The sequence below is a fragment of the Cydia pomonella genome, chromosome 16 (genome assembly GCF_033807575.1).
Source record: "Cydia pomonella isolate Wapato2018A chromosome 16, ilCydPomo1, whole genome shotgun sequence".
Classification (NCBI taxonomy): domain Eukaryota; kingdom Metazoa; phylum Arthropoda; class Insecta; order Lepidoptera; family Tortricidae; genus Cydia; species Cydia pomonella.
Genome location: NC_084718.1, coordinates 8,866,098 through 8,883,353, shown reverse-complemented (window position 1 = coordinate 8,883,353; position 17,256 = coordinate 8,866,098). Strand labels below are relative to the sequence as shown.

The following is a 17,256-nucleotide window of genomic DNA, read 5'->3' as shown; positions in this document are numbered from 1 at the left end:
CTTATTTGCTAACTAAAACAAACAAGCGCCCCTTAAAATTATAGGACTCACCTGGAGCTGCTAAGATCTCTTGCCAATCTAGCTTGCCGCGCTTTAACGTTGGCATCGCCCGAAGAATTATTTTGAGAGTTTCTAGTGTTCCTAATAACTGGCACGTGCGGTGACGGTTCGTCATTACAATCATTGCTCGACATGGATTCTGTAATAAACAAATATATAACATAAGTTATCCGTCGTTTGATACGGTTTGAAATATGAGAGGTGCTGTTCGAATAGACATCTCCGATAAAAAATACTGAATTGATACGTGTGAGTTGTGATACTTTACTCGATGATTAATCGGGTATATCGCATACATAGGTCGGGAGGGAATATAAATTACTTTATAATGTAGAAATTCGAATCGGTCAATCAATAATGTATTTGGTAAAAGATATAGACCTGAAGCCCTGGCGCGCCGTCGGCCGTCGCCGCAGTCGCGCGGCGGCGGCGGCGACGCGCCGCGCGACGACTCCACGGACGCCGAGCGGCTCTGCGACGACTTGTCGCGGCTCTGGGACGACCTGGAAATACGATTACACCGTTTACTTTTTGTATTTACATCGTTACTTACTACATGAGGCTTTAGCAATAACAATCAAATAAAAGCCACACATTTATTTGCCTGTCGCCTGTTGTTGTGAGTACGAGTCTTTCATTTTGCAACTATCGAAAATGTCGCTATTGTGAAGCAGCCAATGTTCTGTACAATGTCAGATACCAAATAACAAAAACCGTTATTGAAAAGGAGACAAAAGGTAGATAGCTTTTGGAAAAATAATTAGCTTTGCAGACCCAATGTTCAGCGGTTCCCAGCCGCCTTATGGTAGGTATGTGCAAGCGTTATTACGTCACTTCGCTGTCGAACATGCTGTATTGGCGCAGCCGATGGGGTTATTAGAATACACGTACAATACATACATACGTCCCAATATCATACATGTGTGTATCTTAAGGAAGACACAAAAGCTTAAACAACGAACCGTCTCCCTCTCGCAAGCGGCGCTTTGTACTTAGTGCGAGCATTAAGCCTCTGCTTCGCGTCGGTGATGTGCGGCGGTTGTACGGGCGCGGCGGGGAGGATCTTGGCCTTGTCGGCGCACCACTCCACGTGCCGCTCGAAGGCGCGCACGCCGAACGCGCGGCTGCAGTGCGGGCACTTCTGTAGGTCGGCTGCCGGCTGGAAACGGTCACGGGCTCCGTTAATTCATACACTGATCAAAAACAAAGCACTCATAAACCCTTTGAACGCTACGCCTATCGTGTGCGGCGGATCATCGGGAACCTTGTCGGGATTCATAAAGGTAATATTGGTCTGTAGTCGCGCGCTGCATTTGACGTCTATGGCGGTCAAAAGTTTAAATATAACAAATAACAAGAACCAACTTGTCATTCCAGATCTAGAACAGAGCTCAACTGGGGTAGTACCTCCACCGTACAGAAAAACGCAGCCAAATAACACAAGACCCTACTCATAGTGTTGTGTCCCTGCCAGTGAATAAGGTTGCCAGAGCTCAACGAGTGTGCGGAGTGTTAAGGTCGGCAATGCAGATGTAATACCTCTGGAGTTGCAGGCGTCCGTAGGCTACGGAGACTGCTTACCATCAGGCAGGCCGTATGCTTGTTTGCCACCGACGTAAAAAAAAAACATAAGTTGCATCAACCAAAGTAGTTGCGTAGCCCGGAGCTTATTTGACTTGTTTTTTTCTTCGAAAGCACTGAAATAGGCAAGCCAGTCTGAACAGATTTCCATGGACGCTCCACCACTGTCATACCTACCTACCGACTACAATTTCATACGTGTCGAAACTTAACTTAGATCTGACATCTTTTTAGGGTTCCGTAGCCAAATGGCAAAAAAAACGGAACCCTTATGGATTCGTCATGTCTGTCTGTCTGTCCGTCCGTATGTCACAGCCACTTTTTTCCGAAACTATAAGAACTATACTGTTGAAACTTGGTAAGTAGATGTATTCTGTGAACCGCATTAAGATTTTTAGAACTAAAAACTTTTTTTTTTATCAAACCCATACGTGTGGGGTATCTGTATGCTATGGATAGGTCTTCAAAAATGATATTGAGGTTTCTAATATCATTTTTCGAAACTGAATAGTTCGTGCAAGAGACACTTCCAAAGCGGTAAAATTTGTTGCCCCCCCTGTAACTTTAAAGTAACAGAATGATAAAACTAAAAAAACATAATATGATGTACATTACCATGCAAACTTCCACCGAAAATTGGTTTGAACGAGAATTAGTAAGTAGTTTTTTTTTAATACGTCATAAATGGTACGGAACTCTACATGGGCGAGTCCGACTCGCACTTGGCCGCTTTTTTTAATGAGTTGTTAACTGATTGTGTATAAAGAACGATCAATGCTATTCAAATTAATAATCAATATAAGCGATACATTTTGAGTAAGGAATTTAAAATTAGCCAGTCCGTAAACGGTTAGTGAATAGTACATTACGATACAAGTGCGAAAAATAGGAAATTCGAAACGAGTGGCGATAAATTAAAACACGACCGAAGGGAGTGTTTTAAATCGACACGAGTTGCGAATTACCTATTCGCACATGTATCGTACAACGTTTTACAGTACATATGGCCCTTTAAATGTTCGACACAGTAACATAATATGCTACTTCTCGCACTAGTGCTATAAAGTAGCCCCATATGTACTGTAAAAGTTATTTGAGTATGGTTTGTGTTAAGCAAATATATATATTTTATTGAAAGCCATGGATATATATATGGATAACATTTAAATTTAAAATAACACGCGCTTTATTATTGAAATTTGCTTACTTAGTTCTGATTTGAGTCGTCAACGAAGTTTATTAATTTTTGGAATCCCACATATGCTGGTTCTATTTTGTTTACATCCAGGAAATAAAAATATTGGAAAAAATAAAAGTGTGTTTTTTTCTAGTTTTCGATTATAAATTACAAAATAATCGTAAATTCCAAGTATATCATATGTTAGGTCGATTTGTAGGAAATTTTAAGGAGTGTCCCTCCCCTTCATCGACATCAACTTCTCCACATTCTACAAGTTTTGCACCTAAGTGTATATTAACATCGTTACGCCTCACGTAGCGCCTGAGATGTTTATATATATATATATAATCCTTAGCTTTGTGGCAAAATGATGTACCTAAACAAAATAGAACCAGGATATATGGGATTCTAAAAATAGATAAACTTCGTTGACGACTATATGCAGACATAACTAAGCAAAGCCCATACCAGGATAAGCTAAGTCAATCTGCCCCCAGCGAGTTTTGGCTTGTAATTTTTTTTTGATGATGTGGCTTTATATTAGTAGCAAGTATGCAAAATATCAGCCCCGCAAATATTATAGATTTTAGTAAAAAAAATGATCGTTCTTCAATTATTTTTTTTAGCTAGCCGTGAAATACATTCATTTTGTAGCTTATTAAAGAGGCTAGCTTTGGTGAAAAACTTGGAGTGCTGACGCTGAGCTGAAGTAAAAGTACTTTAAAAAAACAAAAAAAATTATGTTTTTGTATGGCAATGTGTCCTATAATTGCCTTTACTATATACACAATATATGTGACGTACGTCAAAATCAGCTAGGTAGAAAAAAAAATAAAGATTTTTTTACCAAAATCTATAATATTTGGGGGTCGGGCTGATATTTTGCATACTTGCTACTAATATAAAGTCAAAACTCGCTGGGGGCAGATTCACTTAGCTTATCCTGGCATGGCCTTTCAAAAATAAAGCGCGTGTCATTTTTCAATTTAAATGTTATTCATAACAATTTAAAGCGATTCTCTATAATAGCCGCAGCCGTTCATTCAAATATGTAAATTATGGCAGTTACACTATATGGAATATTAATTTCGTTCGAGGTTGTTTTTACTAGCTAGCTTTACTTGGTACACAATACCTACCTACATTAGAAATGGTAATGAGTTATAATTAACATCACAGTATGGCAGCGGCATATGACCGTCGGTACGCAGTTCGTTGTGTCAAGTTACTTGCAACATATGCTTAATACAATACTGTAATATGTGACATGACAAAGCTCTCTAATATATCTGACAGCTCTGCCTCTCCATTGAAATATTGTGCAATAAACAGTGTTAAGCGAAAAATCGTCGTTTACGCTTTACCTGTATTTTCCATTAACGGCAAATAGTTTTAGAAACTAAATGTTATGATGATATAGATTTGTAAGCCTGTATTTTGGGCAAACAATATTGTTGATGGTTCCGGAAGACCCACAGCTTAGGAACTACGAGATCAATGACTCATTGATAATACAGGAATAAAAAGCGCAATTTCAACGAAACGACATACGTCTATCGTTCAATAAGCGACTGAACCAGTAGGTATAACAGTTGGTTTTTTGTGTAGCGTCGCCGAAATATCTATTGAAACTGTGTTTTTTTTTCTCGACATCAATCTTGGACGTCGGATCGTCATTCGATCTAACCTGTCCGTTAGTCTGTCAGTTTTTTGCGACGTATTTGTTTTGAGATTGGCTTTAAAATATGATATTGTGTTATATGTTAGTTTCATCATAACAAACTTTAATAGCAGTCTAATAAAAATAGATAGATACATATTTAATTTTTATTTAGAGACTGTTACAAAGAAAAATATTGTGCTTTTTAACAATTATTACGCCCTAAAATATAAATATATTACTATACTAACAAATTGTCAAGATTATTTATTTTTTCACTTATATTACAATCGCATTAAATTAGTGGTTGCGCATTAATATTTAAATTTTCTTAAACATATATTTAGGCCATATTGTACAGTCAAAGAATTTAATTTACGTACTATTTCGTAACTTGTCACAGTGACAATCAATATGGAAGTCACTAGAGACCTTGAGACACACGGGCCGATTCGAAGAATGATTAAGACACTTCTAAGATCTTGGAAAGATCTTTAAAAGATCGATAACTAAACGACATGTCAAAATTGACTTCAATTTAGATTCCGCTGTGATCCCAATAAGATCTATCTACGATATTTCTAACGTCAAAGTGACATTGGTTACCCGAATCGAGCTGCTCAATTATACGACATACAAACATTACAAACGATATCTGAATGAGAACTTATCTAAACCAGAACTTATCGTTATCGTATCTCATTCTTCGAATCGGGCCGAAAGTACCTACGAAACGGTATTAAACTCCATGACCGTACAAATTTCAGGGGGTGGGACAGTATGATCGCAAACTTGAGGCACCCAACCTCAAAGGCTCAATAGCCTAACATCGAACTACTTCAAACGAAATATAAAATACCTTCATGACAGTAGTCCTGACAGACTGCGGTTTTGCCTTCGGCGCCGCTTTGGCAGTGTTCGGCGGACTCTTTTCCAAAAATGGACTGTTCTCAGGCAACCCAAAGTTCTTTGGCAAGTATTGCTCCAAATCCGTACCTGGAATTACCATTACAAGATAAATATGAGGTTTGTTACTTTGAAAATACAATTCATATTCTATTGTATCAGTTTATTAATAGAAGACGCATTCCTATATAAGGTCTAGACACAGATTAATTCGCATTCGTACAAATCACAATCTAAGTAAACATTAGAGCATGCTGTTCTACTGAAACTCACACATTGGTGCAACAAACATTTTATGTAATGCGAAAATGAAATGACGAAATGCGATGTTTGCAACTAGTTTCCTTACAGTTTAGCTCGGTGCGAGTGTCAGGGATTATCACAGTAAAAATTGTACTGAGATTACATGTTCCTATTCTTAGAATAGGAACCCCTATAGATCCGCTAAAGCGAGATCTTCTTATCAACAAATCCCAAAGTATAAAAAGCTTAATTCGTCATGAATGAAATAATGCTCCTGACATTACCGATTTTGTGATTATATATATCGACGTCAATCACAACTACAGCCTTTAACTACCTACTAGAGTCTGTTTGAAAAAAGAAGAGTCGTGGAATGTATTGGGCCCCATACAATCCACGAGTCTTCTCTTTCCGCACAGACTCTATACAAACTTTTTCAAATTGTCATACTTAAACGACCCGTGGAGGCCGTGGGCATGGGCACTTTCTCTTATTTTTTATTATAACTGGCCTTATAGACCGCGGGCCACAATCGCTATTTTAAATTTAAAAAAAAACATCAGCTGGTTGTGACGCGTCGGAAAGACCGTCAGCTGGTCACATGAACATGTAAAACATTTAAGTAATTTGTGTCGTGTATTATTTTACAGTTTGGTCAAATGTTTGTATAAATTACGATGTTAATACCTAAATGTATTTTCTTTCTTTCTTTAAAAAATACGCCTTACTTATGTCCGCAAAGTGTGCTTAATGCATAATCCGCAAAGTTACATGATTTTGTTATTACTATAATAAAAAGATAAAGCGCTTATTATTTAATTGGTCATGCGATCAGCTGACGTTCTTTCCACCGCGATACAACTGGCTGACGATTTTTTAAATTAACAATAGCATCTAAACTATCATCTGACAGAGTATCAAACGGAAGGCGATGACTTTTTTTTACGTGTTTCGGTGGCTGCCATTCCTCAACCCACCAACGGAGCGGCAGCTGACGTCCTCGAGGGTTGATCATACATAGCCGTTAACTACATACGAGTTATCGCCCGGGAGGCGATTGGTCATGGAAATCTGTTCCTGGCTCGCGGTCTATTATAGAGTCATCATGAGTCGATAGCAAGCGGCATTATTAAACATGTCGAATTGATGAGGTCAGTGGGAACTTTTAACTGATGTTATCAAAGTCGTATTTAATTGATGTACCAAAATATAAATTTGTACGAAAACACCAATAAACAAACGAGTTTTTATTTTAAATATATAATCGAGTAGGTTTTAGTAAAACGCTCAATCGTAGGCGTCAGTTACCAAATAAATTATCAATAAATAGTAATACCTATGCAAATAAGGATAGAGAAACAAGCCAAGATAATATTTAGAATGGGACCCGTGAGTTAGTAAGACGTAAAGACGTACACAATGGTCACAGGATTGAGGTTGCTGTTAAATTAGAGATGACAGATAATGGCAGTTGACAGTTTATGGTTAACGCACCACCCACTCACCGGTATTAACACCATTCGCCGCTGGCAGCCCTTTTACCCACAACAATAAGGCATAAGTCAATATACATAAAATAAGTACATGCCCGTAAACGTATTTACTTAAAATATAATAAGTATAAATAAAATGGTAGTACTTTGGGATAATTCCGAAAAATCTGCTGTTCAAAAAAATTATCACCACATGTTAATTACAACGACAACAACTCTAAGTATTTATTTCGTATTATAAATGTCTGTTCTCAATTTTGAACTAATTCGGATTATGTACGACTACCGCTTAGATGAAAATACAATGTTAACGTCATGAATTCATGATACTCATGATACCAGCGTTCTGGTTGGATTAATGAGCAGGATGGAGGGTATCTTGTCATGTAATGTATAGCATTAGAAAAATTAATAATAATCGTCTTCAAAATAATACTATACAATAAACAGAATAAGTTACAGAAAATTACTCAAAATATATTTTCGGAATTTCCCTAAAGGACCTAAATAATGGAAAAAAGCTATATAAACACGTCTAATTTTAAAAACCAAATGGAAAATTGAACGCAAGAGATGCAAATGATATACAGTAGCAATATTGTTATTACTCTTCCACCTCAAGTTTCATGAACAATAAAAGCGTGCAAACCTTCGCGTCTCTGTCGGGAAGAGTCGAACGTTTTCCTTTTCTTGGCGGCCGTCTTCTCGCATATTTTGACATGTTTGGCGAGTGACTCCGGCACGAAGGTCCTCCCGCATACCGCGCAGGGGATTAGCCTGACGGGGCCTGAGGGCTCTGGGGCCACGGGGGCTATGGGGCGAGTGGGGACCGGGGGGGACGGCGGGGGCCCCACACGAGCCGGCGGCGGCGTGCGCGGTATCGGCCGGAAGGACTCTACGCTGCTTGGCGTGTTCGGCGTGGGCGGGTCCGGCGTCACCGAACGTGAAGACTTCGAAGAATGGTGCCGCTTGCCTGTGAACAAGCAATGTCTTTAAACCTCATTGCAGAATCTACACCTATCATTATTGTTGTCCTCTTTTAGATTTCTAGATAGTCTTAGCGTCATAGCGTCAAAATACAAAATACGTATGAAATAAGTAGAGAAACATGCAAAGTTGACCAAAGTAAATAAACCTTTTCACATTTATACAAAGTTTACACGTATTTAGTCGCGCGTGTGTGAATTCGTTGATACTTACTTATTATTTAAAAACCGTATTAGTTACTATCGTCATACTTCTTGATTGAACGATTTGTTGTTTTACGAAAACTACCTAAGTCAATGCCAAACAACCGACTCACACAAAGAATTACAGGCAAACATTGACTTTTAGCGTATGTCCGCGAAGGTCAAGTACAAAAAACTGGACGATTGTAACACTAACCAACATCTTGAATCACTAGCAAAGTTAACATCTTCTTTCTTCGAGTTCCCGCAATAAAAATACCAACAGGTGTAATGCGGATGAATGCTGAATTGTACTATCAAATATCGAAAAAAAAAAGGTTGTCACTGCAAACAAATGCGACCATGCCATGACGCAAGCCGGCCACAACCTCCATATTGATTAGGTAAATTACAGCCTAGGTCACGCGATCTTAGCTATTGTAATAATAACACCAGGCAAGCCGCCGTAATAGCAGGTTTTTAACTTTTTATAGAGCGATGCAATTCAGATTGTGGTCAAAACCTGGGTGTAAGAAAACTTTTTCGTCACGTACATACCGACATACTAAGAAAAGTAAGAAATTACTTATCAAGCAAGTTCAGTGCTTAAGACATCCAGAGTTCTTCTTCTTATTTATAATATTAGAGGCGATGACTGAGCAAATCGTTAAATTCGATGAAAGACGTCGACGAAAACACAGAGTACTTATTAGAATCGACGCGGGGCTCTTGGCTAATTAATTCTAAGTGGCCAGTGACGCTGAGACTGCTTCCTTTTCATGCTCGCATTCGTAAATGACACCTCATTCCGGTACTCACACAGCTACAGCTGGTTTATAAGTACTTATGTAATATTTAAACGCGAATTCTTCACAAGGTAGTAGAACCAGAAAAACGACCTTGAATTCGCATAAATTATGAACAATTTGACAGTTTAATGGTAGTATTTATTTGAATATTTATCATTTATCGGAGGCTAAACTGAACTGTTACGTCTGGACGTAAGATTGCGAGGTCATAAATCATATAGTTTATTAATAAACTGAGATGGCGTGTGTTTAAACTGATTGCAATTGCGCAAGCAAGTCGAACGCAGTGTTCTTTTATTACGGATCCTCAGATCCTTACTGTGTTTCTTTTGGATCGAATAGTAATAAAAGAGCGCAGATATTAAATTTATATTAACCTACCAATTTCGCGGTCGACTCCCTGGTTCACTTCAGCGTACGACTGGCCTGCTCTTGGTTAGAGGTTAGGTTAGATACCACTCCTAAAGCGTGTGGATCTTTTATGCAGATGCAGGCGCATAGGCACGGTAGGAACACACAAATGTCGGTCGAGTGGTCGCACACGACCGGGTTGCTAATTGATTTTTGTCGGTAACACGGTCCCTTCATATAGATTATATATATAAGAATGGTTTCTATTAAGATTCTAAATGCGCGATAAGGCGTTTTCTGTTAACTCTTCCGTGGAAACTGGTAGGTAAAAAAACCTTCGTTGACTATTTGCATAAATATCAATGTATGAAATAAATATGAAATGATGTAACATTTGCACAACAAATATAATAATACATGGAAACCGTACCAAAAAAGAGGTGTTGCCTTACATCAAATGAGGTAGTTCTGTTTATTAAATATATTATTAGTGATGAAACAGTAATGACAAATCCAAGTTTTCCGCCTCGAAAGCCCTTCGGATCATTGTGTGTATAATATACTGTACAGTGAGGGAACTTGTTATAACTCGTATCTCTTAGTATATCTTTGATGGACCTGGCTTGTCCTTTGGCTCCACAGCACTACTTTTGCGGCCAGCGTGTGTGTGGTAGCATTTCTTAGCTAACCTGATCAGGCAGATCGAAATCGTCATCGGATGTTGGATCATCAATGAATGGTTTTTCAATGTCGGCACACATCTCCAGTCTGGTATATTCTCGCAGGATTGAACATTGCAGTAGTTGCAAACAGCTGAGCATTTAAGTACTGCTTTCCTGCAACCACAACTGCAGGCACAACCTTTTTTGCAGTTACAGTTAGTTCAAAATTTTGGAAACCTTTGAGAAGCCGTATTTTAGAAACTATTTGGCCTACCAAGACTATATAGTCAATTAATTGCAAATTTCATCTTCTTGAAAGTGTGCATAGTGACTTTTGCCGTAACTCCGGGTCTCGGTGGAAAAAAAATACAAGAACTGAAAAAAGTCCTAAAATTAAATGGATTTCCACTTTACAATGATCCCGAGGGCTTTCGAGGTGGAAAACTTGGATTTGTTATTATCATTTCATCACTACCAACATATTAAAAAAACAGAACTACCTCATATGATGTTAAAAAAAAATAGGTATATAAAAATAGGTACCGATTCCATGGGCTATAAATATACATTATCTCAATTCATATATTTATATTATGACTTCTAAGTATTCGTAGGTACAAAATTTTAGACCTCGATGTTTTCTTTTACCTTCGCTTGACTGCAAACCAAGTGCATGATTAATTCAAAAGCATTGAATCTTTTATTCCGTCTATGTCCTACATCTTTCCGAGAACAAATTCGTGGTGTTAGACACAACTTTGATATGCGTCCGACGTTACAAGAGACGCGTGCCGCGAACGCAAAATGCTACAGGTTTTATCCGAGACCCCGGCTGCTAACAAACGAGGCGCTGTCTGCCTCGGACATCATATTGAAATGCACGACGCAAGTTACAAGCGGATACATTTTTGATTCCTTCGCTAGCGGTTTTATGGTCTAGATTCTTTGGTCGTTCCCTCATAATTGGTGACTAAGGATCGTCGATCATTACTTGAGACATTCATGGGGTCGTGTCTATCATGTCTATTAAATTTTAACCAAAACAAATGTAACAACACCCCTTTATGATTTCAACCCGTAGGCACAGAATAAGTAACTGTATTACCGTACAGAAAATAAAGTTATTCCTTCAAAACCGAAGTTTGACAGCGATTCAGGGACGAATCGTGCGGTCCCTTTCTAATGTATGGCACTATCCTTTACGGCTATTTAGGGTTGTCAAAATTCAAGTCATTAATGTTATCCGTGGTTGTGTACGCAAAGGGATGTCAAGTTGTGCCAACCGACCCGAGAATGCCCGAAAAGATCAGATTCGGCTCCCTGCCGTAGGACACTGGAATCGAAGACCTCGAAGTCAATTGCAGTATCCAACAAATAGCAGTATCTACAGGACCTCAGTACTACTTGGCAGTACCGGATACCGGAATGATTTAAGAGGCAACAGGAGTGGTCATTTCTCAATACTACTCGACTGTTTCCTCCGTGTTTTTGGACCTAGAGCAATGATTTGTTTCAACACAGGTTATTATTATTAATATCTGTGTTGGACTGTTTTGCTTTTATTAATATTTTTGTTTCTTAAGACGCTAGTGCATTTCAAATATTCGCAAAAATGGCCTTATTTACTAGGCCGCAAAGAGAAGTATGGTATTCAAAACTGACATCAATTGGCCTAAAAAGCAAAACAGTCCGATACAAATAATTTCATTGCCATTTAGATCTCAGTAGTTCTTTACATTTGGATAAGTTTTGGAGGAGGAAACAGTCCAGTACGAAACATCGTTTTTTGAGATTTTTACGCAGGATTTTTCGCCTAACCTATCGCACCAGTTCTAGGGGTCGCTTCCGTTAGGTGTTAGCTCCCGTATTCTTTTAATATGACGTCATAAAATTGCAACTCAAAAGTGGGTGACGTTCTATATACTATCTTAATTATCTTATCATTAATTAGAAGTTGTACTACAATTGATAGTAGATATGATAAGATTTATTAAATGACACAGAAATAGTGACTAATGAAAAAAGACGCAATTCAAATAAAAAAATATATATTATCTATAAAACTGTGTTATTACCAAAAATTAAGATTTAGAGAGAAAGTCCGTCTAATCTCTGATGTTAGATTCACTAGAGTCCAATAAAAAGGATTCCCATTCCATTCGACATAATTTTAATTTTTGACAAATCAAAATTGCATTTGACTTGGCAAGTTTGGTGTGTGGACGGTTAGAGAATACTGAGCACCAACAATTGTATCACTCCTATTTCGCATATGTAGGTAAGCATATAAATCGTTAACGCAACAAAACTGTAAGTAATGTATGTGGTCGCGTCTAGACCTCAAGGCAAAAAAAAATTGATTCCGCTTGCCTAAGGTATCTTGGTACGCAAGGCGTTTTTATAATTGCACCCAAGCCTGCCCTGAATATCTTCCACTTCGATGCTATCAGAGGAGGAACAAGCTGTGTTAATTGAACCGGATATTTAAGCTGATAAATCGTTCAAATTTCAAAACATGACGAGATCAATAGTTTACAAATTTCGAATTCGAAAGTTCGTGACAGAAACCTACCGTTATTCAAGATTAGGGGAATAGTACAGGTATCAAGGTAAAATGTGTCGAGGGGTGACACCGTATGATGAGTGCCTAGTACCACCCGGCACCGACAAGTAATGGAAATTAGTATCCGTATAGGGAAGAGTGACAACAATGTAACTCCTTAAGGCAATTTGCGCCAGCCATGGAAAATATAAATTCCATGTCTAGATGACTTCAATCAAGGTTATGTAACTTGTATGTATAACTACGACTATGAGGAAAACATCTTTTATATTCTTCATAAGATTATAAAGTAGGTGTATGGACACATATCACTGACGCAAATGGAAAGACAACGATCAGAAATGGCTATGTGGTACAAGGAGTAAAACACTGTTACACGTTCATTGACCACTTACAAATACCGATTGATTGAATTAAGCTTATTCAATAGACTGTACAATATGGGAGCATACCGTTTTGGTATGCTTTAAAGCATATTAAAAGAGTCATGACAAAATTAATATTCTGGTGGTTAGAAAAAAACGGAAGTCGTACGTCGATGATCTAAAAGAAATAATAAAAGTACATTCATAAACTTTATTAAAGTAAATAAAATAAGATACAATATACATAAATATGGACACGGTAAAGAGTATATAAAAAAGCTGCTACCTTCAGTAGTGATATGAAGAGGTAGTAGAAGAGAAGGGTCTTGGGGGACTTTCAGTATATGATTCCTGCACCATCTTCGCACTCAAAAGCTTTAATGTGTCGTCTTGTACCTCTGACTCTTATAATAAAAGTTAAACTCAGCTTGTTTAAACAGTTAACGCGATTTCTCATATGGTTTCTGAGAAACCACTTTAGAAAGACAAATCCCGAGGCATTTCGAAGAAAAATATACGAAATAATCGAAATAACCCCACAAAAATCATAAACAATAAGTGTGATGGCGGATTGTGCAAACTGACGAAGAAAGCGTATCAAGATGAAGTATAATTACAAATTTGCGAAGTAGTTACGAATTATGTATTAATGCGTGAAGAGTTCAATAAAGCACAAAATTACTTCCTTTGAGTAATTCCGATGAGGATTGCATGGTGGAGTAGTTTTTAGCTCGCGTCAGACGTGACGGGGTGTTTTGTGGTCGCCGCAGTTCGTGTGAAACGCGAAACGAAAAAAGATCACACGCAAGTGTAATCACTGGAAATCTCAACTAACTATAAGAAATCATACTATAGATTAAACAGCAGTAGCTGTAAAACTAATGCCTTTTCACGCCAGCAGCTCGAACAAGGGTAATTTGCTGCTTAAAAACAGTGAGCAAAATCGCATTTTGCTCACCGAGTGAGACAAAATAACATTCAAGTGACCTTTAGATTCGAATTTCATTTCAACGTGCGGGGCCTAATACAAGTTCGAAATATTTGGATTCTATTGTCTTTATCCCTTTCACGTCATTAGCAAAAAGAAAGAGACAAAAAAAGTGCATACGTAATTCCACGGTATATTGACGGTTTATAATAGACCCCCGAAATAAGTCAGACCGCATCGTTCCAAAACACCCTACGAGTCGTCATTCGTAATAATTAATTAATGAAATAAAAGTTTAAAATTTAATAAAAATACCATATTTTACGTATTTTATTATACAATCAAAACAATGAACTTATACAAATTTACGCAATTGTTACGCAGTAAATAATTCTACTTAACTACTTTTAACGATCTCTACTATAGTTGACAAATAGTAGTATCCGCAATTCAGACCGTGTCTTACAAAATTTTTTTTTTGCAAAAAAAAGTTGTCGATTGAACTGTCAATTGATGTTCGTTAATTCATTATTTTCGTATTATTTTATTGAAATTTCTTTCGTTTTGTTTTATTGCGGCAATTAAAGTTAATTGTTAGAATACCTTCAGAAAACATGAGTGAAATAGTGATCCGTCCGTCTGGATTACTTTTTTACAGGTTGTATTTTTTGATGGCTGACTGACGTGAAAAATTTTGTGTACTACACGAGATCAAAGTTATTTACATCTCGTGCGCTTTTGAGTCCCTTACTACGCTCAAGATTCTAAATTATAGAATCTTTCGCTTGCACGGGACTCAAAACAAGCACTCGAAGAAATATCAAACTTTTCTCTCTTGTTGTACAAATAACTATTAATAGGTTAAAGTACCCGCTAAATGCCCTTGCATTGCAACATATTTTCCATAATTCATTAGTAAGGAATCTTGAATCTACCGAGTATAGCTCATGCTTTAATTTAATTTTCATCACACTTGCTCTAAAAAAATCTTATTTCATGCAGGTGTACTGATGGAAAAAGGCCCATATTGTTTTTTAACTTTTTAATTATTATTATATCACTTATCCATACAAACCAAGTAGCGTAAATGAGATTTACTTTAAAAATACTGCCGTGAATAATTTAATGTTTGTTTATTTAAAAAAAACCCCTCGTTGCACAATGTTACTATACTAACACATGTAGTATACAAAGCAAAGTAATCTGTACGTCTATCACTGAACAAGTACTGTTAAAATTTTGTCGCGGGTAAAAACTAGAAAAAGAAATGTAAATAAACAACACATTTTCTGAAACAGAGTGTCAATCCAAGATAACTCTGCAGCGATTTTGACAGCGCAGACTGTGGAAGTGTTATTTGAAACGTCATAATCTCATATATGTTTGACGTATAAAATAACAGTCTGTGCTATCAAAATCGCTGCAGTCTTGTAGGGTTAGGCGGACAAACATAGAGTTTGTAACTATAACTCGTTAGATCTTTAGTATCTAAGAGTTTCTGGTCGCTCTCATTGTTCCAGATATCTATTTGTCTCACGCCGAACGCCGCACGAGGACGTGTAAAGTGTTCTAAGAAAGTTACAACTCTTGAACAATTCAACAGCGGCAAACACTTTCCGAGGAGGTTGGAGTTAGCGATAGCGTCTCCAAGTGAATAGCGACCGAAGTAGATTTATCGTAATCAGTATCTCAACTTTAGACGTACTCGTGGCAAGAATCGCGTTCGCGAAACGACGTCCTTATAATAATTATATATAAGGTATACTTAATGTACTTTGGCATAGAGATATATCATACTAAGATGCCAATTAAAATGTACACATATATCACAAAGACGTCAACGTCATTGAGATATTATTCTGTGTACGTTCGAATTGGCCTGTAAATCTACATTTAAAACAACACCAGCAGCACCATTACCCTGAGCTACAACCGCGGCTTCGAGCAATGACAAGTTAGGACTCAGAGATATCACAAGCCTATAATATAATAGTCTGGAACAAGCTCTTACTACAGTAAGACTAAATCCCAACAAAACATAAATGTAAAATAAGAGCGAAGTTCAATGCTTCGTTGCTGACTTAGCCGGTAAAAGAATTGAGATCTATATGGTTGCCTAGTTCACCTGGGGTGTAAGGTGTAAGTAATGTTTGACTTTATTATTTATTAGTAGGTATTCATTCATATTGTTTATTAGTAGGTATTCATCATAGTTGATTTCGAAACTAAAATTTATTTTTGGTATTACAAATTCGATAGGCGCTTAGTGTGTAAATAGACCCTACTCATAGTGTTGTGTTCCTGCCGGTGAGTAAGGTTGCCAGATCTCAACGAGGGGGGGTAGGGGGTAGGGTCGGCAACGCCCATGTAACTCCTCTGGAGTTGCAGGGGTACATAGGCTACGGAGACTGCTTACCATCAGGCGGGGCGTATGCTTGTTTACCACCGACGTAGTATTAAAAAATATACTGATTTTTGGAAAATATTACAAATCGTAAAAAAAACAGTTTTTTTTTAATTAGGTTCGTAACCATATAATTGCCCAGCTGGATGCCAAATTTTAACTTGCTAGAGGTCATCTGAAAGTGGGCTAGGTTTTTGATGTTAGGTCAGTCAGTCGGTGAGAAAAAACCCGATTTGAGCTATATTCATAAAATTTAGGATTTTTGTTAGATTTAAGGGTCTTAATAAATGAACCAAATTGCATACGTTTATTTTTTATAGATTTTGACTGAGGTACGAGGTAGGTGTAATGAATAAGTAATGGTTCGTGTAATATAACCCACAGGCGCTGCGTCGCCATTTCTCTTCTGTAGAACTTGGCTTGACACGCTGCCGCTTGTCTAGAACGGTCTGAATAGCAGATTTGAAGGCGTATCTATGCCGTACGAGTAAATAAAACGCTGAAAAAGTTATAGATCTGAGTGTGGGTGACAGGGATCATTGTACCGAGATGACAGTTGTCATCATGCATTATGCATTTATTAAAGTAGATAATAGCGATATTGATGGTACTGTGAAGTTAGGATACTGTTCGTGATGGTTATTGTGGTTTTTGGCCGTGAGAACTAGAGTCTAACATGTGCAAACAAGTTGTGTCGAGAAATGCGAGAGTTTGCCCCGCTCGTTCACGCCTCTTACGTAAATAAAGGTCAACTTAGCGAGCAACATTCCAACTTTTCTGTTGCACTTTACGCTAGTCTGACATTTATTTCTAGTCAAAAATTATGTAATGTGTAATTTCTAAAGGCATTTCAATAAGTGCACCATTAATAATATCATGGAG

At 37.6% G+C, this 17,256-nt stretch overlaps 1 protein-coding gene across 9 annotated transcripts in view; it reads right to left on the bottom strand.

Annotated features, from left to right (window-relative positions):
• LOC133526105 (putative uncharacterized protein DDB_G0282133) overlaps nt 1-17,256 on the bottom strand; it is a 54,804-nt gene that overhangs the window by 6,534 nt on the left and 31,014 nt on the right. For 7 of the 9 annotated variants that reach the window (XM_061862571.1, XM_061862567.1, XM_061862568.1 and 4 more), the window contains exons 2-7: nt 7,773-8,096; nt 7,136-7,165; nt 5,341-5,477; nt 1,023-1,219; nt 442-563; nt 52-199 (exon numbers count right to left, since the gene is read on the bottom strand). In XM_061862571.1, coding sequence (XP_061718555.1) covers nt 52-199; nt 442-563; nt 1,023-1,219; nt 5,341-5,477; nt 7,136-7,165; nt 7,773-8,096 — 958 coding nt within the window. The remainder of the gene's footprint in view (nt 1-51; nt 200-441; nt 564-1,022; nt 1,220-5,340; nt 5,478-7,135; nt 7,166-7,772; nt 8,097-17,256) is intronic. The other 2 variants (XM_061862570.1, XM_061862575.1) reach the window with 1 other exon arrangement.